This window comes from Bubalus kerabau, chromosome 3, assembly GCF_029407905.1.
Source record: "Bubalus kerabau isolate K-KA32 ecotype Philippines breed swamp buffalo chromosome 3, PCC_UOA_SB_1v2, whole genome shotgun sequence".
Lineage (NCBI taxonomy): Eukaryota > Metazoa > Chordata > Mammalia > Artiodactyla > Bovidae > Bubalus > Bubalus kerabau.
Genome location: NC_073626.1, coordinates 133513148 through 133540498, shown reverse-complemented (window position 1 = coordinate 133540498; position 27351 = coordinate 133513148). Strand labels below are relative to the sequence as shown.

The window sequence follows — 27351 nt, the reverse complement described above, 5'->3', positions numbered from 1 at the left end:
AATTGTTGACGCTAGAAAATTCATTGTTTTGGAGACAATATCATTCTGTTTGTGGAAAGGAAGAGTTCTCAAACTCTGTATATCCTTTAACTTTTTAAAATAAGGAATGTTCCATAACAGATGTTTGAGGGTATTTTATACTTTATACTTTAAGAATTTGTTAGTTTTTATAAAAGCACGTCTAATAATAGGTAACAACTATACACATTTGTAGAAGGCTTCCCAGTTGGCCCTAGTGGTAAAGAACCTACCTGTCAATGCAGGAGACATAAGAGACACAGGTTCAATCCCTGCATTGGGAAGATACCCTGGAGGAGGGCATGGTGACCCACTCCAGTATTCTTGCCTGGAGAATCCTATGGACAGAGGAGCCTGGTGGGCTACAGTCCATAGAGTGGCAGAGAGTCACGACTGAAGCGACTTAGCACACATGCATATGCATTTGTAAGATAACACTTTATTTCTTTCCCCCTTAGGGCTGTCACATGGTGACTGAGGAGCTTCATTCCATAACATTTGAGACACAGATCTGCCTCTATGGACTGACCATAGATTTGGAGGTAGGTGTTTCAAGGAATGTTTAGTATTTACTAATAACATTTTCAGGAATTGGTATTTGAAGATGAAAACTCAATATTTTCTAGGTTTTAGTACATTCCTTATTCATTATTTTTGTTGTAATTTAGGAAATCAATATGTCAAATATTCACTCATTAGTCAGCATATATTATTCTGATTAAATATAAATGATAAGGGAATTCCTTGGTTGTCCAGTGGTTAGGACTCCACACTCTCATTGCCAAGGGCCCAGGTTTGTTTCCTGGTCAAAGAGCTAAGATCTCACAAGCTATGTGGTATGGGTAAAAAATAATTTTTAAATTATATATATATATATAAATGATAAAATCTCAGTCATTATAATTCAATACATATTGAATAATTTGTTGCTGAGACTGTATATTTGTTTGTTTTCTGGGATTCCCAGAGTCACGGATACTCAGTGGAAAGCTTAAAAAGAAATAAATATACTTGAACCATGTCATGTATGATTTCAAAATTTCAATTTGTACATAAAATTGCCTCAGAAGAAAGGTATTTATAGTGTGATGAGCAAAGACCAATGATAGGAACATTAATAGCACATTGTTTTGATCCTCTGACAACAGTCACGATTGAACTCAAAGAAGGAATCAAGAAATGGGGAATTAAATTGAACATAATTAACAATGAGCTCCCTGAAGGCAGGATATCACACCTTTATCCTTCCATTACCAGTGCCCAGCACAGAGCCTGACATATAACAGATGCTCAACATTTGTTGAATAAATGAATGAATGAGTGCATGAATGAATAAACACAATTTCATACACCTGAATATGGTCCTATTGGTAGAATATATTATTTTAGCATTCTGCCTTCACTCTTTTATCTTAATGAATGTGAACATATTTATAAAATTTTCCAGAGATTCCTTCATCCCTTTTCCCTAAATGTCTGCTTCCATGAACTGTTAAGTTCCTCAAGTGGGCATTTCACTGTCTACAAGCAATATAACTTCTGTTAATGCGAAGGGACTAATGTAAGTTGATTAGTTTCCCAGATGAGTCTGTGAAGCCTGTTTGTTCCCTAAGGTTGAAAACAGCACCAACAGTACTAAGTTGAGTGCTATGACAGTAGAGGCAGCAGCTCTATCTCCCATAATGTTTTGTATTCCAAAGTCACTTACCTCTCCCTCTTCTACAGTTAAAACCCCCATATCTGATACTGACATTAATGAGATGTTAGATCATAATTTGAACATATTAATGCATTCCAGAGATAAATTTTAAATTAGATTATTTGATGTAACTTATTAAGAAGAAAGTTGCTAAGTCAATACAAGCTCTAGTTAGTTACATTTTAGGCAGAACATGATACAAGAAAGTAAAAATATCTACATAATATCAGGGAAGATATTGGAACCGACTGACCAAGCACTCTGAAAGGATCCCTATTTTTATTGCTTCTTTCCTCCCTGTACTTTGACTCATGTATGCTCAGATGGTTCCAGTGCCTTCATGAATCATTTTAGTACCAAAGCAGTGTAGACACCAGGATTGGAGGAGTGGGGTTGACTTGAGATGGCCCTTTAGGGGAAAGATCCAAGTATAAAATCAATGTAAGATGCTACTACCTATAATAACTGTGCCTTTTTTTAAAAAAAAAAACAGACCTGCTCATTACCTGTGGTGATGATTTCCAACGTCAGTCAGTTACCTAATGCTTGGGCATCCATCATTTGGTACAATGTGTCAACCAACGATTCCCAGGTAGAGACCCTATTCTTGTTTCTCCCCCTTTAATTGCATTTGGTTTGTTTTATGGTCGACAAAACCCATGTGCCCCAAAAGGTATGTGTATATCTGTGTGTATAAATTTTGACATATCTTTGTGGGTTGTTTATTTCAAAACTCCCATATATTCATTTGTATGATTCCTCCCTTGTGTCATATTTAAAATAACATGTTCTGATGTACTTGGACCATGAGAGAGTTCTGGCTAGCCGAAGTGACAGACAGATGTTCTTTATTTCTGAGGTCTGGTCAGTTCCCAACTCTGTGCATCACAGAGGGTTCTAGGGCCATCCAGTTGCTCTGTTTACTGGACTCTGGAGAATCCCTTCTCCAAAATTTGAGGTCTGACTGCTATGTTTACCTCCTCAACTACTTCTGGCCACACCCTCTCCACATTGGCTCTTCCACAAAGGTCGAGAATTGGTTTCAAATACTTATTTGAATTTGAATTTGAATTGAAATTGACTAGCATTTTCACCAATCTCATCTAACAACACTACAGATTTTCAAGTTGATTATAGATTTAAATCCATTCTAGGCTCAAATTGGCTTCTAATGCCATCTGGTGGTTATTTAAGATATGGATGAAAAATTGGTCTCAAGTTTCAAAGGAAGTAGAGAGTAGAAGCACTTCTTAAAGGAGCTTCTATTAAGACCATCAAGGAAGGGTGTGGCAAAAAAGATGAGTCAGGATTTCCCTCCATTCTCTCTTAACAAAACCCCAGTGTGTTGTTCTGGAAACCACCAAGGTCTAGCAAAAATAGATCAGATGTAAATAACTATTTCTTCTTGATGCAAAGCAAATGTGCCTTCCAAAGGGAAGAATTTTTCTACCTTATATCCCAGAAGTAGGAATAGTCATAATGAGTCAGCTCCAAGCATTCCCTCCCTTTTGTCTAATGTGCTTAAAAAAAAACACAGCATAGAAAATGCCTCAGCCTTGTAACTTCTCATCCTCTGGTGCCCTGCATCTGAATCAGATTAACTGCAGAGAGGAAGGTGCAGAGTGTCCTGTGCCTTGCTTCCTCTCTGCCTGCAGTGAGAAGAACAGAACTCACTAGAAAAGTTCAGTTCAGTCACTCAGTCATGTCTGACTCTTCCCAACCCTGTGGACCGCAGTACGCCAGGCTTCCCTGTCTATCACCAACTCCCGGAGCTTACTCAAACTAATGCATGTCCATTGAGTTGGTGATGCCTTTCAACTATCTCATCCTCTGTCGTCCCCTTCTCCTCCTGCCTTCAATCTTTCCCAGCATCAGGATCTTTTCCAGTGAGTCAGTTCTTCGCATCAGGTGGCCAAAGTATTGGAGTTTCAGCTTCAGCATCAGTCCTTCTAATGAATATTCAGGACTGATTTCCTTTAGGATGGACTGGTTGGATCTCCTTGCAGTCCAAAAGATTCTCAAGAGTCTTCTCCAACATTATAGTTCAAAAGTATCGATTCTTTGGTGCTCAGCTTTCTTTATGGTTGAACTCTCACATCTTTTCACGACTACTGGAAAAACCTTAGCTTTGACTAGATGGATCTTTGTTGGCAAAGTAATGTCTCTGCTTTTTAATATGTTGTCTAGGTTGGTCATAGCTTTTCTTCCAAGGAGCAAGTGTCTTTTCATTTGCAGTGATTTTGGAGCCCCAAAAAATAAAGTCTGACACTGTTTCCATTGTTTCCCCATCTATTTGCCATGAAGTGATGGGACCAGATGCCATGATTTTAAATCGTTTTCTGAATGTTGAGTTTTAAGCCAATTTTTTCACTCTCCTCTTTCACTTTCATCAAGAGGTGCTTTAGTTCTTCTTTGCTTTCTGCCATAAGGGTGGTGTCATCTGCATATCTGAGGTTATTGATATTTCACCCAAAGTTATTTCTAGAATATTTCCGAAAAGTTACCTGGTCTGTAAAGTCAATAACAGTCAACACTTCTGAGATTTAATGTCATTCTCCATTAGAAACTACACGTTTAGAATGTTTCATCCAATTCCAGGATATAGGAAGAAGATGGACTAGCCTCAGAGTGCAGTGCCACCGCCCTTAGCTTTCTTCAGCATCCTTCTTCTAGGAGAAAGCCACCAAAGATGTCTGCTTTAGCATCTCAGATTCTGCTCTAGTTTTAGATGAGGAACCTGGAGATGTATTTCATATACAGCTCCTAACACGTAAATGTACAGCCAGCTTACAGAGTTCAGCATAACAGCTAACTCTGGCTTCTCTGAACTATTCCGGTTCAAAACCTAAGCTCCTAGATCTTAATTATGTTCTATGCATTTTGGTCATCTGTCCAGATACGATCTTCATGTTCAAGGAAATTCTTTCTCTCTACTCTTCCCTCTCCTCTCTCTCCTTACAGAATGCCATGTCTTCGTTTATTCCCACCTTCTGAAGTCTCTTGAATTGGTTCCTTTTCTTGCTGCCCAGCTTGGTCATGTTTGCCAAAGACCTTCTCCCCATATTGCAAAGGATTTCTTAATTCCTCACCCACCTTCTTCCTTAAAATATCTTTCTTGGCTTTCTCACCTTCTCCTTTCCAGTAATCTGAGGTGAAGTCTTCTGTTCTGCCATTGTTGACCCAGTTGCTGTTATAAAGAGTTGATCTTTTGCAGTTGATCATACAAAAGATCCTCTTGTCTAGAACAATATTAGAAAAGACCATCCTAAAACAGGAGTCCCAAGTTAATTATGAGTTCATATTATAGGATTCCCTTCCTTAGCCTGGGACTTAACTATTTTTGTACTTTGGGATGCTTTGTCTGGTCAAGGTATAACTTGTACTAACCCATGATAAACCAATTAAATATCATGATACAGGTTTTGTTTAAGATTAACATTATTTCAGGGGACCTCCCTGGTCCAGTGGTCCAATGGTTAAGAATCCACCTGCCAATGCAGGGGACATAGGATTGATCCCTGGTCTGGGAACTAAGATCCCATATGCTTTGAGGCAGCTGAGCCTGTGCACCACAACTACTGAAGCCTGTGTGCCACGACTAGAGAGTAGCCCCCGTTCACCACAAATAGAGAAAGCCTACTTGCAGCAACTAAGAGCTCACGTGCTGCAATGAAGACCCAGCACAGCCAAAAATAAATATTTTTTAAAAGATTAATATTATTTCAGAAGAGAGTATCTGTTTAATGATTTGTTGGACAGTGTTAAGTACTTGTATGAGTTGATTGATAGTCTATAGTCCAGGGAAAGTTAAAGAGCTGCCCAATGATTCCTTTAGGGATAAGATAGAACCATATATTACATTAGACTCAAAGAACCAGGAACTCTTTAGGAAAAGACAAAATCAGTCTTAATTTAAAAGCACAACAGAGATGAGACAATAGACCTGTATTGTTAACTTAGGTTAACCTGAAGAGTTTAATCAGGAATCCTATATATTGAGCTGCAATGTATTCAGTGTGATTAATACATACAATCATCAATACAACTGTTTCAGAACTTGGTTTTCTTTAATAATCCTCCATCTGCCACTTTGAGTCAACTCCTGGAAGTGATGAGCTGGCAGTTTTCATCATACGTTGGTCGTGGCCTGAACTCAGATCAGCTCAACATGCTGGCCGAGAAGCTAACAGGTAAGAGCTGGCATATATGGAGGACTTGCCCCTGTTTCTGGTAATCAAGAGTTTTAAAGAATGAGGGTGATATTACTATTAATAATAATAATGCTCACCACAATTTATTGAGTGCCTACTATATTGCTGGATATAGGGCTAAATGCTACATTTTCCTTCTCACAGAAATTCCTTAAGGCAGAATATTGAGGATACCTAATTATTCTATTTTTTTATTCTATCCATTCTATACATGAGGATAGCTAAGTTCAGAGGTTAAATGACTTGCCACAGCTAGTATGTAGCAAGGACAAGATGCAGGCCAGAACTGTTCGGTTCCAAAGTACCTTTCTTTCTACTTGGCACTCCAGTCTCTAGGATATTCTTATGCCATTTCCACTGAATGTACTGTGAAGCCTTAATGCTGCTTTGATCTTTCATATTAATATTACAGTGGTTATTAACCAACTGGAAAACAGCTGATCCCAGGGTCAGGAAATTTATTTGAAATTTTAAAAACTACCCAAAGTGAAAGTGGTAGTTACTGAGTCATGTCTGACTCTTTGGGATCCCATGGACTGTATCCTCTATTTATGGATTTCTCCAGGCAAGAATACTGGAGTGGGTAGCCATTTCCTTCTCCAGCAGATCTTCCCAACCCAGGGATGGAACCCTGGGTCTCCTGCATTGCAGGCAGATTCTTTACCATCTGAGCCACCAGGGAAGTGCCTGATCATAGTTAATTCTTCATAGCAGGAAAATTTCAGTTTTGACTGCTATGTCTAAAGTTTGAAAAATAGTCGTTGGTACTCCATATAGTGACTACAGTGTAAGTTTTTTCTAAAATAATTTTAGAAGATATGTATGTTTTGAAAAACCTTGGGTGAACACATTTAGCACCAAGAAAAGAGTTAAAATTGAATTTGTATACATTTCTAGTTAAAGTACAGCCAAAGATGTATTTGATTAGCAGTAGTGAGTCGTGTGTGATTTGGTTAAACTTGACTTAAAAGGGATGCCATGTTGCCCTTGGATCTACTATCTGAGCACTTGATGTTTAAATAAATTGGGAATATTACAAAATTTACTTAATATAAATAGTTTTTGATCCTTATTTAATTCATAAACCACAATAGTAGGCATTCAATAAATATTTGTTAATGAGTGAATAAAGCTTTTAAATATATAGTATAAATAGCAGCCATATTTTTTCAGATCTTCATCAAATTATTCTTATAAATTCCTTAAATTTTAGACAGAAATTCTTTTTTCATTGCCCTGGACCGGAACAGTCAGTGGTGGTTCCTTATTGCTAAATGGATCTCTAGTTCATTCTTTTCATGATAATATTCAAGACTCTTGGCAGTCTGGCTTTCACAGATTTATTTTATAATGTTTATTTACCAACATTAGGCTGCTCCTACGGTCTCATATATAAGCCTTGTTCATATCCACTGTGCCTAAACCTACATTACTCTTGCTACTGGAGTGGCCTCTTCCTTGACAATTTATATCCTATCCATTCATGGAGGCCTGGTTCTAGACACCCACCCACTTCCTAAGGCTATCTTTAGCTCCTCCATCGAAAAGAATTCTTTCCTGGATAAAAATTTTCATGACATCTTATTTTTACTGTTTCTAGCATTGAATACACTGCAAACCCATAGCAGGTGCTTAGGAAATGCTTGGGGGAGTGCAATCCAAATTGAGCACCAAGTTGAAGAGTCTAATTGTTTAATAAAAATCTCAATCTCATTCTTTTCTTTCATTTTAGTCCAGTCTAGCTACAATGATGGTCATCTCACCTGGGCCAAGTTCTGCAAGGTACAAATGGGGAAAGGATAGCATCATTTAGATTTTTTTTTTTTTAATGTTCCTTAGGGTTTCCTTGATAAGATTATTTTAAGAAAAATCTCTAAAGTGTTTTCTCATTTAAAATAAATATTTCACTGGAAAAAGCACAACTTGAACTATCATACCAACATTACTATTGGCACAATTATTGTCCTAACATGTTTGTTTATTCCAATAGGAACACTTGCCTGGTAAATCATTTACCTTTTGGACCTGGCTTGAAGCAATTTTAGACCTAATTAAGAAACACATTCTTCCCCTTTGGATTGATGGGTAAGTTCCATGGAATAATATGGAAGATTATATTTTCCATTATGAATTCATTCAGTTCTTATTTTTATACTGTCAGTTTTTTAAAAATTGAAGTGTAGTTGATTTACGTCATGTTAGTTTCAGGTGTACAGCACAGTGATTCAGTTGTACATATATATTCCTTTTTAGATTATTTTCCCTTATATGTTATTACAAAATATTGTATATAGTTCCATGTGCTATACAATAGGTCTTTGTTGGTTATCTCTTTCATATACAGTAGTGTGTATATGTTAATCCCAACATAAATCCTAATTTATCCTTCCCCTTACCCCACTTCCCCCTTTGGAACCATAAGTTTGTTTTCTATGTCTGTGAGTCTGTTTCTGTTTTGTAAATAAATGCATTTATATTATTTTTTAGATTGCACATATGTTATTCATATAATATTTGCGTTTGCCTGACTTACTTCACTTAGTATGATATTCTCTAGATCCATCCATGTTGCTGCAAATGGTGATATTTCATTTTTTAAATTGCTACGATTGCATTGTATATATATATATCATATATATGTTTTATATATATATAATATATATATATATACTATACTACATCTTCTTAAGCCTGTTGTCTGTTGATGGACACTTATGTTGCTTTCATATCTTGACTGTTGTACATAGTGCTACTATGAACAGAAATAATAAATATAGGAGAAGGTGTGGAGAAATGGGAACCCTTGTACACTGTTGGTGGGATTGTAAATTGGTGCAACCACTATGGAGAACAGTACAGAGATTTCTTTAAAAAATAAAAATAGAGCTGCCTTGTGATCCAACATTCCCACTCCTGGGCTTATATTCAGAAAAGACAAAAACTCTAACTTGAAAAGATGCATGCACTCTACTGTTCAGAGCTTCTTTGTTTACAGTAGTCACTTTTTCTTTTCTTTCCTTTGTAAGCATATTTAGTGTCATAGAATGGAAAATAGTTGCAGTTTCTTACATTCTTTATCACATATTGATATTTAATCTGTATAAGAGTATTTTAGGCATTATTGACTTTTGATTATATTAAAATAAATTCAGGTCTGTTCTTTGTGAATGCAATAAATTATAGTCTTTGATCAGATGAAACTATGCCATGTTCTGTTTTTAGGTACATCATGGGCTTTGTTAGCAAAGAAAAGGAACGACTCTTACTAAAGGATAAAATGCCTGGGACCTTTTTGTTAAGATTCAGTGAAAGCCACCTTGGAGGAATAACTTTCACCTGGGTGGACCATTCTGAAAACGGTACATGCTCACTATTATTTATTCATGTGAAATTAGCATTGAGTTTGGTTATTGGTCTTTCCATCTTCAGAAGTGTGTGGCCTGTTGTTCTATTTCTCATGTGTTCAGTGGGTTTGAATATTAATTGTTACGGTTGTTCCAGAAGAACGTAGCATGACTTTCTCACAGCCTATGTGGGTGTCCTCTATCATGTGGCCATCTGTACTCTACTTAGGCAGAGAAAGGATGGCCTTGTTTTATAACCAGTGACATGATGAGAATGTAGGCTGGAAAAATGGCCACAAAGAATGCCTGCAGGATCCTGAATATTCCCTCTGTTTTCTCTTTTTCCAGGAGAAGTGAGATTCCATTCTGTGGAACCCTACAACAAAGGCCGGCTGTCCGCTCTGCCGTTTGCTGACATCCTTCGAGACTACAAGGTTATTATGGCTGAAAACATTCCCGAAAACCCACTGAAGTACCTCTATCCTGATATTCCCAAAGACAAAGCCTTCGGTAAACACTACAGCTCCCAGCCATGCGAAGGTTAGGTTCTTTCCATTTGCTTTTTTTTCTTAAGATTTTGGAAAATAATCTCAGATTGCAGTAAAGTAAATGAAGTTCCTCTCTTTATGTTGACTTTGATCATTATAAGATCTAAGGGGCATGTGGAGGTCAAAGCCTTAGAAATAGTGTGTGAGCAGTTCCTGAAAAGAACAGCAGGGACTGTCCAGCTAGCAGAGCGGTTAGTAATCAGTAGCTAGACTTCCCCATGTCTATGGGAACTTCTCAGCTACCAACAGTTTCATTTTTCTCCCTTCTAAAGTAGGAGTGGCACCAATTTCACCTCTATGCCTGGGGAGAAAAAAAGAAAGAAGTAATGATTATAAAGCTGTTAAAAGTCAGGCGAGGCTGTTTTCCTTTCTTACAAAAGAAGCTCAGAATTGATGAGCTTTGTATTTTTTACTTACTGTACTCTCACAACTCAGAGACTATTGTTCCTTTGCCAGGGAGGGGACAAGGGGGTCTTTATGCTTCATCTCCTCCTTCCAGCCTATCAATAACAAGTCTTGACGTGCCTGCCTTTCCTGGTTGTATGTAAAGGGCTGAAAACGATACCTGGACAAAATAGACATTTGGTAAATATTTGTTGAATACATGAAAAGAACATTCATGAAATAGCGAGTTGTAATATGTTTACCATTCTTTTTCTTTAAATGAAGTATATATGTGAACGTGTGAACGTGTTAGTCACTCAGTCATGTCTGACTCTTTGTGACCACATGGACTGTAGCCCGCTAGGCTCCTCTGTCCGTGGAATTCTCCAGGCAAGAATACTGGAGTGGGTAGCCATTTCCTTCACCAGGGGATCTTCCAGACCCAGGTTACAAACCCGGGTCTCCTGCATTGCAGGCAGTTTCTTTACTGTCTGAGCCACCAGGGAAGCCCAGAGTATATACAAGCCATTAAAACAGTCATCCATAGCAACTTAATATATGAGCATCATCTTAAGGAATATGGAACAGTTGTCACTCACAGCAGTGACTTCCTGCCACGCTCCTTCATCCCCTCCTGAAACAAGCAAAAGACAACCACCACCACAAAAACCTTGAGGCTTTTAATTGTTTCTATATCTGATCAAATGAAATAATAAATGTCAATGCAACAGATTACACTTGAAAAATTACAGTTGGTCCTTACAACTGGATCAATGGAGTAAACCAGAGAAATTTGAGGGTGAGGATTGCACACAATATTACTGCTACTACAAGCAGTTATTGTACTTTTAACACTGAAGTCTGTGCTTCAAAACTTTGTGTCATAATATTATAATTGGAGTCAGTTTTAATGAAAAGAACTGCATTGATATAAATCCCCAATCCATGAATAAATTTGTCCTTATAATTAAACTTAAATAATACAGGTAATATAGTTGATTTCCAATTTTGCTCACTCATTTCAGACCATTAATATGTAAAGTTAGATCAGGCCTGCCAAGAGATTTGTTTTTCTCTTCTTGCACATTTTATGCTCATCTGAAATGTCATTTCATCTATTCAACTAAAAAATGTGAATCACTAAACAATTATATTATCTCTCTTCCTTTTAGCATTATTTATCCTTTTGTAGATTTATAATTTTATCAATAATAATATTTTCCCCCAATATGCCTTTCTTTTCCAGTTTCAAGACCAACAGAAAAGGGAGACAAAGGTTATGTCCCTTCTGTTTTTATCCCCATCTCAACAATGTAAGTAATCTTAATCACATATAAGATAATTATTACTGAACTTATCAAAAAAGCTGGAAACTTAAGGATAAAACAGCATACATATAACTGAGAATAAAGCATTTTAATGCTCAATGTCCCATTTTCTTTAACCCATAAGTCTTTAGGATATGCCACAGTCCATCATGAAGGAATTCTAAAGTTGCCCTTTCAGTTCAGTTCAGTTCATATGCCATTTATTCCACAGTGGGCTGAGTGCTCTGTTTTCAAATGATGAATTATTTGAAATTCAATAATCTCAGTGTCACAATAGAAGAAACCCTAAAAGGTTCTTTTGAGGAGGTAGAAATTACCCCCTCAAGTTCTTGTGACTACACTAATAATAAAATTGATACTAGGCAGATTAACAGGAAAAAGGAAAATTTTTTAATTGATGTTCATAGAATTCTCATAGAAATGGGACTTAAGAAGTGGCCAGAGCAGGCAGCTTTTATACTTTTTGCACACCAAAAAATCAATAACTTTGGGAGAAATTGACAGGACAAAGATACTTAGGCTTTGGGTGCTCAGGTAGTAAAGAATCTAAACAGAGTTTGGGTCTGTGGTATTAAATTAAAGAAGTAACAAGGCCCAGGCTTGTACAGGCTTCTCAGCCCCAAATGAATCCCCTATCTCTAGCAAAAAGGATGTTCTTCTACCTCCAGAACTGGGAGGGCACCTCTCACAGAAGAGACTTAGTTCCTGCTCTCAGGGAGGCAGAGACAAGGGTCTGAGTGTCCCTCCTGCTTTGGATCTTTTAAAGTAACTTAAATCATTTAATTCAAAATAATAAATATGCCACTGAGGTACATTTTGGGGTGGCTTACCCTGGGCCCTAACAATTGCTAACGCAGTAAGTCACCACAAGCTATTATGTTTAATCCTCTTCAATATTTACTCTGTTACCTCTTCAAGCCGAAGTGATTCTACGGAGCCACATTCTCCATCAGACCTTCTTCCCATGTCGCCAAGTGTATATGCAGTGCTGAGAGAAAACCTGAGTCCCACAACAATCGAAACTGCAGTATGTTCCCTTTCTTTCCACTGCTTTCAAGGGCATTTCTCAGGAAGTGAAGGTGGTGTGTGAATTAAAGGGGGGTGAAGATACACCCGGGCAGTGAAAAAAACACATTTGTTGGAACAAATCCATGAGCATAATACAGTTCAATTCAGTCGCTCAGTCGTGTCCAACTCTTTGCCACCCCATGAATTCACAGCACGCCAAGCCTCCCTGTCCATCACTAACTCCCGGAGTTCACTCAGACTCACGTCCGTCGAGTCGGTGATGCCATCCAGCCATCTTATCCTACGTCGTCCCCTTCTCCTCTTGCCCCCAATCCCTCCCAGCATCAGAGTCTTTTCCAATGAGTCAACTCTTCGCATCAGGTGGCCAAAGTATTGGAGGTTCAGCTTTAGCATCAGTCCTTCCAGTGAACACCCAGGACTGATCTCCTTTAGAATGGACTGGCTGGACCTCCTTGCAGTCCAAGGGACTCTCAAGAGTCTTCTCCAACACCACAGTTCAAAAGCATCAATTCTTCAGTGCTCAGCTTTCTTCACAATTCAACTCTCACATCCATACATGACCACTGGAAAAACCATAGCCTTGACTAGACGGACCTTTGTTGGCAAAGTAATGCCTCTGCTTTTGAATATGTTATCTAAGTGGGTCATAACTTTCCTTCCAAGGAATAAGCATCTTTTAATTTCATGGCTGCAGTCACCATCTGCAGTAATTTTGGAGCCCAGAAAAATAAAGTCTGACACTGTTTCCCCATCTATTTCTCATGAAGTGATGGGACCAGATGCCATGATCTTAGTTTTCTGAATGTTGAGCTTTAAGCCAACTTTTTCACTCTCCTCTTTCACTCTCATCAAGAGGCTTTTTAGTTCCTCTTCACTTTCTGCCATAAGGATGGTGTCATCTATATATCTGAGGTTATTGATATTTCTCCTGGAAATCTTGATTCCAGCTTGTGCTTCTTCCAATCCAGTGTTTCTCATGATGTACTCTGCATATAAGTTAAATAAGCAGGGTGATAATATACAGCCTTGACGTACTCCTTTTTCTATTTGGAACCAGTCTGTTGTTCCATGTCCAGTTCTAACTGTTGCTTCCTGACCTGCATATAGGTTTCTCAAGAGGCAGGTCAGGTGGTCTGGTATTCCCATCTCTTGAATAATTTTCTACAGTTTGTTGTGATCCATACAGTCAAAGGCTTTGGCATAGTCAATAAAGCAGAAATAGATGTTTTTCTGGAACTCTTGCTTTTTTGATGATCCAGCGGATGTTGGTAATTTGATCTCTGGTTCCTCTGCCTTTTCTAAAACCAGCTTGAACATCTGGAAGTTCGCGGTTCATGTATTACTGAAGCCTGGCTTGGAGAATTTTGAGCATTACTTTACTAGCGTGTGAGATGAGTGCAATTGTGCGGTAGTTTGAGCATTCTTTGGCATTGCCTTTCTTTGGGATTGGAATGAAAACTGACCTTTCCCAGTCCTGTGGCCACTGCTGAGTTTTCCAAATTTGCTGCCATATTGAGTGCAGCACTTTCACAGCACCATCTTTTAGGATTTGAAATAGCTCAACTGGAATTTCGTCACCTCCACTAGCTTTGTTCATAGTGATGCTTCCTAAGACCCACTTGACTTCACATCCAGGAAATCTGGCTCTAGGTGAATGATCACGCCATCGTGATTATCTGGGTCATGAAGATCTTTTTTTGTACAGTTCTTCTCTGTATTCTTGCCACCTCTTCTTAATATTTTCTGCTTCTGTTAGGTCCATACCGTTTCTGTCCTTTATCGAGCCCATCTTTGCATGAAATATTCCCTTGGTATCTCTAGTTTTCTTGAAGAGATCTCTAGTCTTTCCCATTCTGTTGTTTTCCTCTATTTCTTTGCATTGATCGCTGAGGAAGACTTCCTTATCTCTCCTTGCTATTCTTTGGAACTCTGAATTCAGATGCTTATATCTTTCCTTTTCTCCTTTGCTTTTCGCTTCTCTTCTTTTCACAGCTATTTGTAAGGCCTCCTCAGACAGCCATTTTGCTTTTTTGCATTTCTTTTCCATGGGGATGGTCTTGATCCCTGTCTCCTGTACAATGTCACGAACCTCCGTCCATAGTTCATCAGGCACACTATCTATCATATCTAGTCCCTTAAATCTATTTCTCACTTCCACTGTATAATCATAAGGGATTTGATTTAGGTCATACCTGAATGGTCTAGTGGTTTTCTCCACCTTCTTCAATTTCAGTCTGAATGTGGCAATAAGGAGTTCATGATCCAAGCCACAGTCAGCTCCTGGTCCTGTTTTTGCTGACTGTATAGAGCTTTTCCATCTTTGGCTGCAAAGAATATAATCAACCTGATTTTGGTATTGACCATCTGGTGATGTCCATGTGTAGAGTCTTCTCTTGCGTTGTTGGAAGAGGGTGTTTGCTATGACCAGTGTGTTCTCTTGACAAAACTCTATTAGCCTTTGCCCTGCTTCATTCCGTATTCCAAGGCCAAATTTGCCTGTTAATCCAGGTGTTTCTTGACTTCCTACTTTTGCATTCCAGTCCCCTATAATGAAATGGACATCTTTTTTGGGTGTTAGTACTAAAAGGTATTATAGGTCTTCATAGAACTGTTCAACTTCAGCTTCTTCAGTGTTACTGGTTGGGGCATAGGCTTGGATTACTGTGATATTGAATGGTTTGCCTTGGAAACGAACAGAGATCATTCTGTCATTTTTGAGATTGCATCCAAGTACTGCATTTTGGACTCTTTTGTTGACCATGATGGCTACTCCATTTCTTCTAAGGGATTCCTGCCCACAGTAGTAGATATAATGGTCATCTGAGTTAAATTCACCCATTCCAGTCCATTTTAGTTCACTGATTCCTAGAATGTTGATGTTCACTCTTGCCATCTCCTGTTTGACCACTTCCAATTTGCCATGATTCATGGACCTAATACAAGGGATGTCTATATGGTCCTGCGTGTTGCTCTTACGGTGGGCATTGAAAGCAGACACCTATGCTGACCTGAACTGCTTTAAGGTCTTCCATCAAAAGTTGCCCAATGGCAAAATATCCCTGTATACCTCCCCACCTAAGTACACTTCATCCCTATTTCCACCATCAGCCCCACCAGTCCCAACACATATCAGTTGTTAGATATGAAAATCTAGTATAATATTTATGTTAGCAGTTCAAGCACAAAAAATGCCAATTTTTCTTGATTATTACTTGCCTCATTTGTCCTGTCCTGGGAGCTTCTTCAAGTAGTATATGAACAACAATCAATAGCAGCATAATAATGCTTTTTTGAGAACTAAATCATAGTGTTAAATGCAACTATATGCTCTAGGATGCAGTCTATTATTGTTCCCCAATATTGTCAAGCAGTTCAAAACTCCAATTACATGAGGATGTGTGTACATCAGAATAACAGTGTCTTGCAGAGACCATGAGCCCCAAGAAATTTATATCTGGCTATAAATCAAGTGGTGTTTAGTGTTTCTCTTGAAGATTTCCAGGGATGAAAAACTTACTCTCCAGTGTTAGTTGTCCTTAAATCATTTAGTTATAAGAGAACTTTTGTTACATTTTACACTCACTTCTTCATTATGTTTTTGTGGGACGAATAGGCCTTCTTAACATAGTTTTTATTTATTTAAAAAGTACCTTTAATTTTAGATTGACCAACCTCAGTTACTTTTGCAACTACTGTAGTTAATTGGTAGAAAGATTATGAAGTAAATATGTATTTAATAGACAAGAGAATGTTTACCTAAGAAATGGTGACATATTTGCAAAACAATAGTTTGCTCAAAGGTTATTTTCATTTTTCAATTTTAGATGAAGTCTCCCTATTCTGCTGAATGACAAGATAAACTCTTGACACTCAAAAGAAGGAAGCAAATGGAAAAGTTTTAAAGACTAATCTTTGCCAACAATCACATCTGGTTTCTTCAGCTTTGTATATACCAGTTTCCAGGAAATGATTAAATAGGAAGCTTTCTTCTCATTCTTATGATACCCCCAAATGGGAATGTCATCGAAATGCTAGAGACCCAAGCTTCTGATAAACTTGTGAGATAAAACACTTTAAGAAACCAGTGTTAATATAATATTAACGAAAGACTCATTTGTATGTGTTTCATTTCCGGTTTTGTTTCTGTTGTGTTACTTATGATTTTGACTCTAGAAGTTTTAAGTGTAAAGATTGCACAATAGGTGAAAAATAACAAAGTCACATACACATTACTCACAAACCAGCAGGAAGGCTTGATGGAAACTGAATAAGCGAACATCCTGAGTTCTCGCAAGTAAGAGTCATCACACTGAATACAAGATGGAAGCAACGACAGGGTATTAACAGCAGCAATTCCCAGGTGAATTAGGAAGCCTCTTGGTTGCCATGTCAGCTCTGTTCCAGCTTCAGGATTCACAGCTGCTGGCATCACTGCCAGGGACACCTCTCCTGTTAGGGGGAAGGATCCAGAGTCATCCATGGTGGCAAATCTCAGGCAAATTACACTGAAAGCAGATGTATGGGTAAAAGTCCCATGAAATGAAGACCAAGAAGAAAATAACAACACTGGCCTTGGTTGAGTGATTTGATCACTGGGTTGTATATTCTTCACCTCTAGAAGAGGTTGGACTAGGTAAGCTATGGTCCTTTCCAGCTCTAATGGTCTCTGGTCTCATGAATCCAACTTGAGCCTGGAGGAAGGAATTTAGGATGAGATGCTCCATCCCTGGTGATGCAGGAGGGGAGTGGTTGACTGAATGATAATATATGTATATGGGCTACAGGTCTACTTTGATCTTTCCCTTGCCGGGACTGGATGCTTAGTGGTGCCACTGCCCAGCTGCTGACCCTAGTAACAGTGTGGGCCCTCCCAGTGCCTGAGCCCTGAGGAGCTCTCCATGTCTCCAGGCTCCAGAGAAGCTGCTGAGCCAGGTGAGGAAGTCATGATCCTGAGGTATCAGCCATGACCAGCTACATAAAGTCCTGAGGCTGGTGTCCAAAGTAAGCCCTGACTGTAGTCACAGATGACAGTTCCTTGTCGGGGACTCCTCTCTAAGTTCTTTTACCCATTTCCCATCTCCTAGGTGGTCAAACAAGAAGAAGCTAATGTTTGATGGAGAAGATTTCAAGGAAAAAAAAAGCTTTTAATATAGCCTGCCTTCTCCCTTGGACTTCTCCAATGCTGCAGTAGGTAAAGAATCCACCTGCAATGCAGGGGATGTGGGTTTGATCCCTGGGTCAGGAAGATCCCCTGGAGATGGAAACAATGACCCACTCCAGAATTCTTGCCTGAAAAATCCATGGAAGAGGAACTTGGCAGGCTACAGTCCAAAGAGTTGCAAAGAGTTGGACACAACTGAGCTCCATCCTATCTCTGATCCTTTATACCCATCCACATGATCCTAGATTACTCTATGTGAGAAACTTTGTACCTGTCCCAGGGCCACTCCTCTTATTCTTTTGCAAGCTCTTGACAGTATTCTTTGGGTGAAGGTGTCAGTTTGATGTAGGACCACAAGCTAATTCAAGGTGCATTTTCCAGTCTCTACTTCTCTCCACAAGCCCAGTTTTCTGAAATTCAAATATATTAATTGACAGCAGAAGTGGAGGAAATATTTAGAACTATAAGTGAAAGCAAAAGTGTTAGTCACTCAGTCATGTCTGATTTTTTGTGACCCCATGAACTGTAGCCTGCCAGGATCCTCTGTCCATGGGATTTTCTGGGCAAGAATACCCAGGTCTTCTGCATTGTAGGCAGATTCTGTACTGTCTAAGCCACTAGGGAAGCCCTTAGAACTATAAAATGAACATTATAGTTTTATCTTTAAGGAGGTAATTCCTTACCAGGAAATACTCATAAACAGTTGGATTTAGATATCAAAAAATGCTGCAGGAGCTTTTTATTCTGTGGAAAATATTAATAGTATGATGACTCTTGGCTTATTTCAAAAGAAATTTTGAAAAGCTTGTAAATATAGAGCCTGGCAGAAGAATGTCAAGGTTTCATATGTGGTCACAGCCACCTTAGTTGATGTACAAGGACATTTGTAGTTTCCTCCCCATAACAGAGGCAGAGGTCATGGTAAGAATGAGTCCAATAAGCGACTTTTTTATTTAGATTCAGAAAATCAAAATCAAGTTCTTGACCCCAGGGTAAAGAGTTATTTCCAAGGGTGTGAGTCTCACATTCCAAAAACCATCTTTGTGGGAGTAATACGGTTCTGATAGGGAATTCCTAGGGATACCTATTTAGATCAGGATAAGGTATGCTGCATGAGATGGAAATGCAATGCGAAGGGAATCTAGACCATATTAACACAATATTTTTTTGCCGACTAAATTGAAGAAAGTAGGGAAAACCACTAGATCATTCAGGTACGACCTATATCAAATCCCTTATGATTATACAGTGGAAGTGAGAAATAGATTTAAGGGACTAGATATGATAGAGTGCCTGATGAACTATGGATGGAGGTTCGTGACATTGTACAGGAGACAGGGATCAAGACCATCCCCATGGAAAAGAAATGCAAAAAAGCAAAATGGCTGTCTGAGGAGGCCTTACAAATAGCTGTGGAAAAAAAGAGAAGCAAAAAGCACAGGAGAAAAGGAAAGATATAAACATCTGAATGCAGAGTTCCAAAGAATAGCAAGGAGAGATAAGGAAGTCTTCCTCAGCGATCAGTGCAAAGGAATAGACGAAAACAACAGAATGGGAAAGATTAGAGATCTCTTCAAGAAAACTAGAGATACCAAGGGAATATTTCATGCACAGATGGGCTCGATAAAGGACAGAGATGGCTTGGACCTAACAGAAGCAGAAAATATTAAGAGGTGGCAAGAATACAGAGAAGAACTGTACAAAAAAAGATCTTCATGACCCAGATAATCATGGTGTGATCACTCACCTAGAGCCAGATATCCTGGATGTGAAGTCAAGTGGGCCTTAGGAAGCATCACTACAAGTAGAGCTAGTGAAGGTGATAGAATTCGAGTTGAGCTATTTCAAATCCTGAAAGATGATGCTGTGAAAGTGCTGCACTCAATATGGCAGCAAATTTGGAAAACTCAGCAGTGGCCACAGGACTGGGAAAGGTCAGTTTTCATTCCAATCCCAAAGAAAGGCAATGCCAAAGAATGCTCAAACTACCACACAATTGCACTCATCTCACACGCTAGTAAAGTAATGCTCAAAATTCTCCAAGCCAGGCTTCAGCAATACATGAACTGCGAACTTCCAGATGTTCAAGCTGGTTTTAGAAAAGGCAGAGGAACCAGAGATCAAATTACCAACATCCGCTGGATCATCAAAAAAGCAAGAGTTCCAGAAAAATATCTGTTTCTGCTTTATTGACTATGCCAAAGCCTTTGTGGATCACAACAAACTGTAGAAAATTATTCAAGAGATGGGAATACCAGACCACCTGACCTGCCTCTTGAGAAACCTATATGCAGGTCAGGAAGCAACAGTTAGAACTGGACATGGAACAACAGACTGGTTCCAAATAGAAAAAGGAGTACGTCAAGGCTGTATATTGTCACCCTGCTTATTTAACTTATATGCAGAGTACATCATGAGAAACACTGGATTGGAAGAAGCACAAGTTGGAATCAAGATTTCCAGGAGAAATACCAATAACCTCAGATATATAGATGACACCACCCTATGGCAGAAAGTGAAGAGGAACTAAAAAGCCTCTTGATGAGAGTGAAAGAGGAGAGTGAAAAAGTTGGCTTAAAGCTCAACATTCAGAAAACTAAGATCATGACATCTGGTCCCATCACTTCATGAGAAATAGATGGGGAAACAGTGTCAGACTTTATTTTTCTGGGCTCCAAAATTACTGCAGATGGTGATTGCAGCCATGAAATTAAAAGATGCTTACTCCTTGGAAAGAAAGTTATGACCAACCTAGACATCATATTAAAAAGCAGAGACATTACTTTGCCAACAAAGGTTCGTCTAGTCAAGGCTATGGTTTTTCCAGTGGTCATGTATGGATGTGAGAGTTGGACTGTGAAGAAAGCTGAGCACTGAAGAATTGATGCTTTTGAACTGTGGTGTTGGAGAAGACTCTTGAGAGTCCCTTGGACTGCAAGGAGGTCCAGCCAGTCCATTCTAAAGGAGATCAGCCCTGGGTGTTCACTGGAAGGACTGATGCTAAAGCTGAACCTCCAATACTTTGGCCACCTCATGGGAAGAGTGGACTCATTGGAAAAGACTCTGATGCTGGGAGGGATTGGGGGCAGGAGGAGAAGGGGACGACCGAGGATGAGATGGCTGGATGGCATCACCAACTCGATGGATATGAGTTTGAGTGAACTCTGGGAGTTGGTGATGGACAGGGAGGCCTGGCATGCTGCGATTCATGGGGTCACAAAGAGTCGGACATGACTGAGTGACTGAACTGAACTGAGTAGCAAATAAGCCGCATTTAATGAAGCAAAATGTAAATTTATTTTTAAAATATTAATCACATTTTCACTTCTCCCCTCAACCTCCAAGACCAATCACAGATGTCCATTTTCCAAACTCCATTGCAAACTCCTTATAATGTAAACACTCACTTTGACCAGCTGTACTGAATAGCAATGTCTTTATCTGGAATAAATGGTGAAAGAAGGCAGCTTCCAGCGGATTTCCTTAAGTCGTAAGGTAATCAGGAAAGCTCCCCAAGGAACCATCAAGAAGGAGCCACGTCTGGGAAAGCTGAGGGGGTTTTCTGTCCCTCAGATGGTGCAGGAGGCCCATGCAGTTCCTGCAGTAGCAGGAACGGAATTAGGAGTTCCAGCAGTAGACAGTCATTGTCCAGACTGAGCAAACTGGCCTCCACGTGCCCACACTCCAGTTTCTGTCAGACTCTTTTTTACTTTTTTCAAATGAACTGTAAACACTTATTGATTTGACTGACTGCAGTTCTAAAAGTCTGGCTTACTGAAGCATAATTTACACATAATAAAATTCACCCTTTTCCAACAAACCCATACAGTTGTATGTATATGGGTGTGTGAGACCTAGAATATTTTTCCACTAGAGTCCTCACAAAGAAGACACTACAAAAGCATCATGAAATTGCATTCATCCAGACCTATTGCTAGATTTTACAAAAATATCCTTAGAGTAAATACAACAGTGAATTCCAGGTGGCCTCCTATGTAGACAGAGGGCTTTACTTAGATCATTTACCTTCCTGCTTAAGATCTTCAAAGGGCTCGTGGCACCATGTGCTGACAGATTGTAACTTCGGTGTAAAGATAGAATTCTGGAGTTTGAATGGCAAAGTGAGAGTTTTATTTTCACAAACTTCTAAATGAAACTTAAGAGTTTCCTTCAGTTAGGAGTAAAAGTAACAAACCATAAACCACACCACATTTTTGTCACATTACAGTTGTTACACTTACCTCAAAATATTGCTTATGCTAATATTGCTTAAGCATAATTTTGAAATTGCATTCATCCAGACCTACTGCTAGATCTTACTCGATGCCATTAATAAAGAAGCATTTATATTACTTATTCCTAAGTTGGTATTAATATTTTGATCTCTCATTGTAGTTGGTTTCCTGTTTAATCTTATGTGTTTTATTTTATTCAATGAAAAACATTAATCTTTGAAAGAGTTCATAGGTTTCATCAGACTGCCAAAAGGGGTCCACGGCACAAAAAAATTAGTTAAGAATCCCAGCTCTGGATGAAGGCTCTAATTCTCAATAGATGTTTCCAAAGTCATATATCCTCTAGTGTCTTCTTAGTCTTCAACTCATTTCTCAACATTTCTACCCAACAATAGCTTCTAATCCTTCAAAATATACACAAGACTGAACTACTTTTAGTTTCTTTGATGGCTCATACTTATACTATTGCCTCCCTCTGCTGTATCCTCTCAGATCTCAAACCCCAACCCACCTACCCTCTCATCTCAATAACATTCACACATCTTTCAGGCTTTGAAAAGCCTTCGTGCCCAACACACACACACACACACACACACACACACACACACACACGTGCACATGTGTAGGGCTCAGCTCATGTCATGCCTCCTCCATATCCTCCACCTCACCCAGCACCACTCTTACCACCTTGGTTGTAAATGCTTGTCAAACATCTGTCTTCATTAGAGTCTAAGCAAGGCAATGTCACCCAACTCTAGTACTCTTGCCTGAAAAATCCCATGGATGGAGGAGCCTGGTAGGCTGCAGTTCATGGGGTCGCTGAGACTCAGACATGACTGAGTGACTTCACTTTCACTTTTTACTTTCTTGCATTGGAGAAGGAAATGGCAACCCACTCCAGTATTCTTGCCTGGAGGATCCCAGGGACGGGGGAGCCTGGTGGGCTGCTGTCTATGGGGTCGCACAGAGTCGGATATGACTGAAGTGACTTAGCAGTAGCAAGCTCTGTATGTACAAGGACCAAGAACCCCTGGTTCACAGTTATTTCCCTAAAATCTACCACAGTGTGCCTCTTAGTATTAATAAATATTTGTTAATGATTCAGTGTTTGAACCAAAGGAAATATAGAGCAATACTTAGTTCTTTTCTTTCCTTTGCTCCTTGATCTGCCTGAAAGCTAGAACTTCCTCTATAATCCTCCAAACCCTGCAATTGTGGAACAGTCCCAAATATTATGCTTCAAATTGATTAACCAAAACACACTTGCCACTGCTCAAACATAGGACGTTTTTTTACTTCACCTCATTCATGACTTTCAAACACAATAGAAATGCTCTGGAATCAGACTGTCCACTAGCTCACTGTAACTTCCCTTTAATTTAGGTGTCTTATGTGTGCCTAACATCACAAGCCAGAGAAGGCAATGGCACCCCACTCCAGTACTCTTGCCTGGAAAATCCCATGGGCAGAGGAGCCTGGTAGGCTGCAGTCCATGGGGTCGCTGAGGGTCGGACATGACTGAGCGACTTCACTTTCACTTTTCACTTTCATGCATTGGAGAAGGAAATGGCAACCCACTCCAGTGTTCTTGCCTGGAGAATCCCAGGGATGGGGGAGCCTGGTGGGCTGCCGTCTCTGGGTCGCACAGAGTCAGACACGACTGAAGCGACTTAGCAGCAGCAGCAGCAACATCCAAGCATCTGCTTACTCACAGATGAATCAAATGTTCCTGAAATTTACCCTTAATTCCCCCTCATTAAATTCATTGCCTTTACTACTCCCACCCCCAGTAAAAATCTCACACAACACTCTCTGACTTTAGGCTTGACCGTCATCCATTTAGATGTCTCACAGGCTGCTGCAGATGGAAAGAACCCCAGAGGCCATCCATACAGGGTAGAGATGGAAAAGTTTGAGGGCTGTGGAGAAGTGGTGCTCTCACGCACATTTTTTCAGAATACAGCTGTTCTTAATCCTCCTCACCCTCAATTCTGGCTCAAAAGGTTTAGAGCTTGTACTGAGGTCTGAATAGTTGATTTAACTTGTGAGTCCTTATTCCAGCGCTGTTTATTCAAAAAGACATTGCCTTTTGCAATCAGGGTTTCCTACCTGAGCCCCCAAAACACGAAGTGACTTGCTTGACTATCTTTTCAATTTTCCCAAGGGTAGTACATAGTGCCATTCTAGAGAAACAGGAGTGAAGGTAATTCATACACAGATGCCTCAGGCATTAGGCTTAATTCTCTCGCAGAACCCGAGATGAGACAGCGCAAAGTCCTTCCGGTTGTGAGGAGAGATGAAAACAGTCAAGTAAATAATGAAGGACAGATTTAACAAGTGGTATGAAGAACGTAAATGTGATATAGAATAACTGAAAGAAATGGTCAGAGAAGGTCTCTCTGAGGCGATGACATCTGAGCTGAGACCTAAAGAATGAGAAGAGGCAAGTTCATGCCACAGCTGGGAACACAGGAAGAGCATACACATTCTTAGGACCCAGGCAGGTAAAAGCTGGGGGTACCTGAGGAACAGAAAGAGGCTACAGAGTGTGGAGCACAGAGGAGCATGGAGAAAGAGGGACGAGATGTGTAGGAGAAAGAGGCAAGATCAGAGGGTGTAGGGCGCTACAGGGAGGGAGGAAGGCACTGGATTTTATTGCAAATGCTTTGGGAAGGAGCGGTGTTATAATGCTTCACTATATCTAAGTTTTCATTTAAGCAAATATGTAAGGAGGTCTCTACAGAAGAAATCTCCCTTCCACGCAATTCCCCTATTAGGAACCTCATGGGTGTGCAACTGTGCGCATCTGTACAGGGCAGAACACTCAGGAGGCTCCACGCCTGGTTTGGTGCTCTGCCTGCCTTCTTGAAATTCTTCATAAGTCTGAATAAGGGGCTCCTTGTTTGCATTTTGCACTGAGCCTGGAAATTATATACCGGCTCCTGTCCTCTACTAAGAGGGGGAAACAGATGTCCATTTGTATTCTGGGAATTACGTAAAGTGTTCTTGCAGCTCTGGGGACTGGGGCTCACCTCAGGAGGTCTGGAGACTTGTGGTCCAGTCAGGTGTGTCCCTTCACACACTGGAGGTCCTAGGTTGGTCCCCTAAGTAGATAGAGCCCTTTAAGAGTGGTTGAGCAGAGTCCAAAAAATCCAGTTCATAACTCCTGGGACCATTCAATAAGTCACACAGGTAGCGGGCTGGACCAAAACGATTTTTCCTGGGATTGCCAAACTTTCGAAATCATGGTCCAGTGACTAGATTGTTCTCCTTCATTACACTTCTTCCCTACTCCCGCTGGTATAATCACCAGAAAGGGGAAGGTGGGGGCGGTGAGAAGACCCCAGAGGAAAAAGGCAAGTCCTCTTTGCAGATCTAGGAAAGGAGAGTTGAAGAAACAGCCAGCCTCCCCGCACCCCCACCCCATTTCTGGCTAAAGGGGAACTAGCCCAGGTGGGTGGCGGTCAGAGTTAGCATGTGTGCAGACTGTGTAGATAGAGAAGGGAGAAAAAAAAACTGACATTTCCAGACCACCGGAAGAAAGAATAGATGGAAGAGGATGGGGTAAGTTTTCCAGCACCTTAAGCAATGTACGGAAGTCGCTCTCCGGGAGGTTGCGAGGGGCGAGGGGGGCGGTACCCGCGGCGCAGCGGGCGGTCAGCTGGAAAGCCCCTGGGCCGCGCCTGCGTACTGCTCCCTCTGTCTCTACTTTCGCTTTTCGGTTTCCTCTCAGTCGCGCTGCTTCTCGCTCCCAGGCTATTTCCCCGAAAGCACGTGGGACGGCTCTTCCGAGCAGTCGCCTCCCTCCCGCCGAGCGCTAGGCCAGCTGTTATTGGAAACTTTTCAGCGTTTGACAGTCGGCACCTCCTCTACTGTACCTCATCCTGGGCGGGCCCTGGGCTGCTCGCCTGAAAGCACACAACGTCACAAGGTGTTCGTGAGGGTGTTTGGATTACGAATGTACTAGTGCCCTTAATGGACCTTTTTGGAAGAAAAGGAAATTATAAAAAAAGTAACCCACCACCCTGAAACATGTTAGGGACATTCTGTAGCGGGTCCGGGCTAGCAGGCAAAGTCTGTGTTCGTCATAAATGCAATGAGAGTTGCCAAGACTTTTAAGCAGGGAATAACTATAAATGAGGTGTTTTAGAGAATTTAATTCGGTTAATGCAGGAGACGTGGGTTTGATCTCTGGATGGGCAAGATATCCTAGAGAAGGAAATGGTAACCCACTACAGTGTTCTTGCTTGGGAAATGCCACGGACAGAGGAGCCTGGCAGGCTACAGTCCATGGGGTCGCAAAAGAGGCAGACTTGACTGAGTGACTAAACAACAATTTGGCGAGTATAGTGGAGGGGAAAGGGACAGAAAAAAGGTAGTGTAACTGGCATCTACTGTAGCAATTCAGTTCTAGATTGAAGTTACCAATCTAGTGGGGTACCAATCTAGTGAGGTTACCACCTACAGTGGAGTATCGTCAATGATGAGAAAATTAAGGCAGTTAAAGACATAGGGAAGGAACCATCTATAGAACTTGATGACAACCAGAATGCAGAGAGCCAAAGAGAAACATCCTACTTGCAGATATTAACATGTCAAGACTGAAAATAGTCTCTGTGTAAATTTTATAATACCAGAAAAAAAATATATGTTTAACATATTATCTACCCTTCCTAGAGTCAGTGTTTCTCAAACACTGTGTGGGCCCTTAGTGCAGGGTATAAGTAGTGGGGGGGAAGACTTTTTTGGGGGAGTGGAGTCCTAGCATATTTTTACACAGAGGGCTGCTACTTTGGTACCAAGAGTCATTGTTATCACCAGTTCAATACTGGCTTTGTGGGGGTGAATATGTGATAAGAAGAAGGAGCATATAGATATGAGAATGGAGAAAACGACAACAGACACACATATAATCATGAAAAGTGAAAGTGAAAGTCACTGAGTCATGTCCGACTCTTTGCAACACAGGTCAGAATGCTAGAGTGGGTAGCCTTTCCTTTCTCCTGGGGATCTTCCCAACTTAGGGATCGAACCCTGGTCTCCCACATTGCAGGTGGATTCTTTACCAGCTGAGCCATCAGGGAAGCCTAAGAATACTGGAGTGGATAGTCTATCCCTCCTCCAGGGGATCTTCCCGACCAGGAATCGAACCGGGGTCTTGTGCCTTGCAGGTGGATTCTTAACCAGCTGAACTACCAGGGAAGCCCACATATAAGCATATCTCTGGGAAATTATTTACAGCCTTTTCCCACCCAAAATTGCCTTATTATTCTAGGCTTGATTCAAGTTCCATCTATTAAATACTTGGAAGAACCAATTGATTTTATGTGCACACCTTCCAAGAAGACCTACTCTAGGCTGGCCTCAGTGATGCCTATCTGGGGGAAGTGACAT

At 40.3% G+C, this 27351-nt stretch overlaps 2 protein-coding genes and 1 long non-coding RNA gene across 4 annotated transcripts in view; 2 read left to right on the top strand and 1 right to left on the bottom strand.

The window, feature by feature from the left end:
* Nucleotides 1-16640, top strand: part of STAT4 (signal transducer and activator of transcription 4) — a 105149-nt gene extending 88509 nt beyond the window's left edge. Inside the window, exons 15-24 of the mRNA XM_055572955.1 lie at nucleotides 477-560; nucleotides 2211-2309; nucleotides 5772-5907; nucleotides 7661-7710; nucleotides 7919-8013; nucleotides 9151-9287; nucleotides 9621-9812; nucleotides 11451-11517; nucleotides 12451-12559; nucleotides 16386-16640. Coding sequence (XP_055428930.1) covers nucleotides 477-560; nucleotides 2211-2309; nucleotides 5772-5907; nucleotides 7661-7710; nucleotides 7919-8013; nucleotides 9151-9287; nucleotides 9621-9812; nucleotides 11451-11517; nucleotides 12451-12559; nucleotides 16386-16412 — 996 coding nt within the window. The 3' untranslated portion in view covers nucleotides 16413-16640. The remainder of the gene's footprint in view (nucleotides 1-476; nucleotides 561-2210; nucleotides 2310-5771; nucleotides 5908-7660; nucleotides 7711-7918; nucleotides 8014-9150; nucleotides 9288-9620; nucleotides 9813-11450; nucleotides 11518-12450; nucleotides 12560-16385) is intronic.
* LOC129646571 (uncharacterized) lies at nucleotides 9219-25685 on the bottom strand. 2 transcript variants are annotated; one of them, XR_008712032.1, is made up of 6 exons: nucleotides 25538-25685; nucleotides 24990-25061; nucleotides 17994-18132; nucleotides 16788-17010; nucleotides 10238-10385; nucleotides 9219-10121 (listed from the first exon to the last, which is right to left on the bottom strand). It is a non-coding gene; the product is annotated as an uncharacterized LOC129646571 (long non-coding RNA). The 2 variants fall into 2 exon arrangements; XR_008712033.1 differs by lacking the exons at nucleotides 17994-18132; nucleotides 24990-25061.
* The window catches only part of STAT1 (signal transducer and activator of transcription 1), a 45267-nt gene continuing 42213 nt past the window's right edge, over nucleotides 24298-27351 (top strand). The window contains exon 1 of the mRNA XM_055572946.1: nucleotides 24298-24461. The gene's annotated coding sequence lies outside the window, so the exon portion shown is untranslated. The remainder of the gene's footprint in view (nucleotides 24462-27351) is intronic.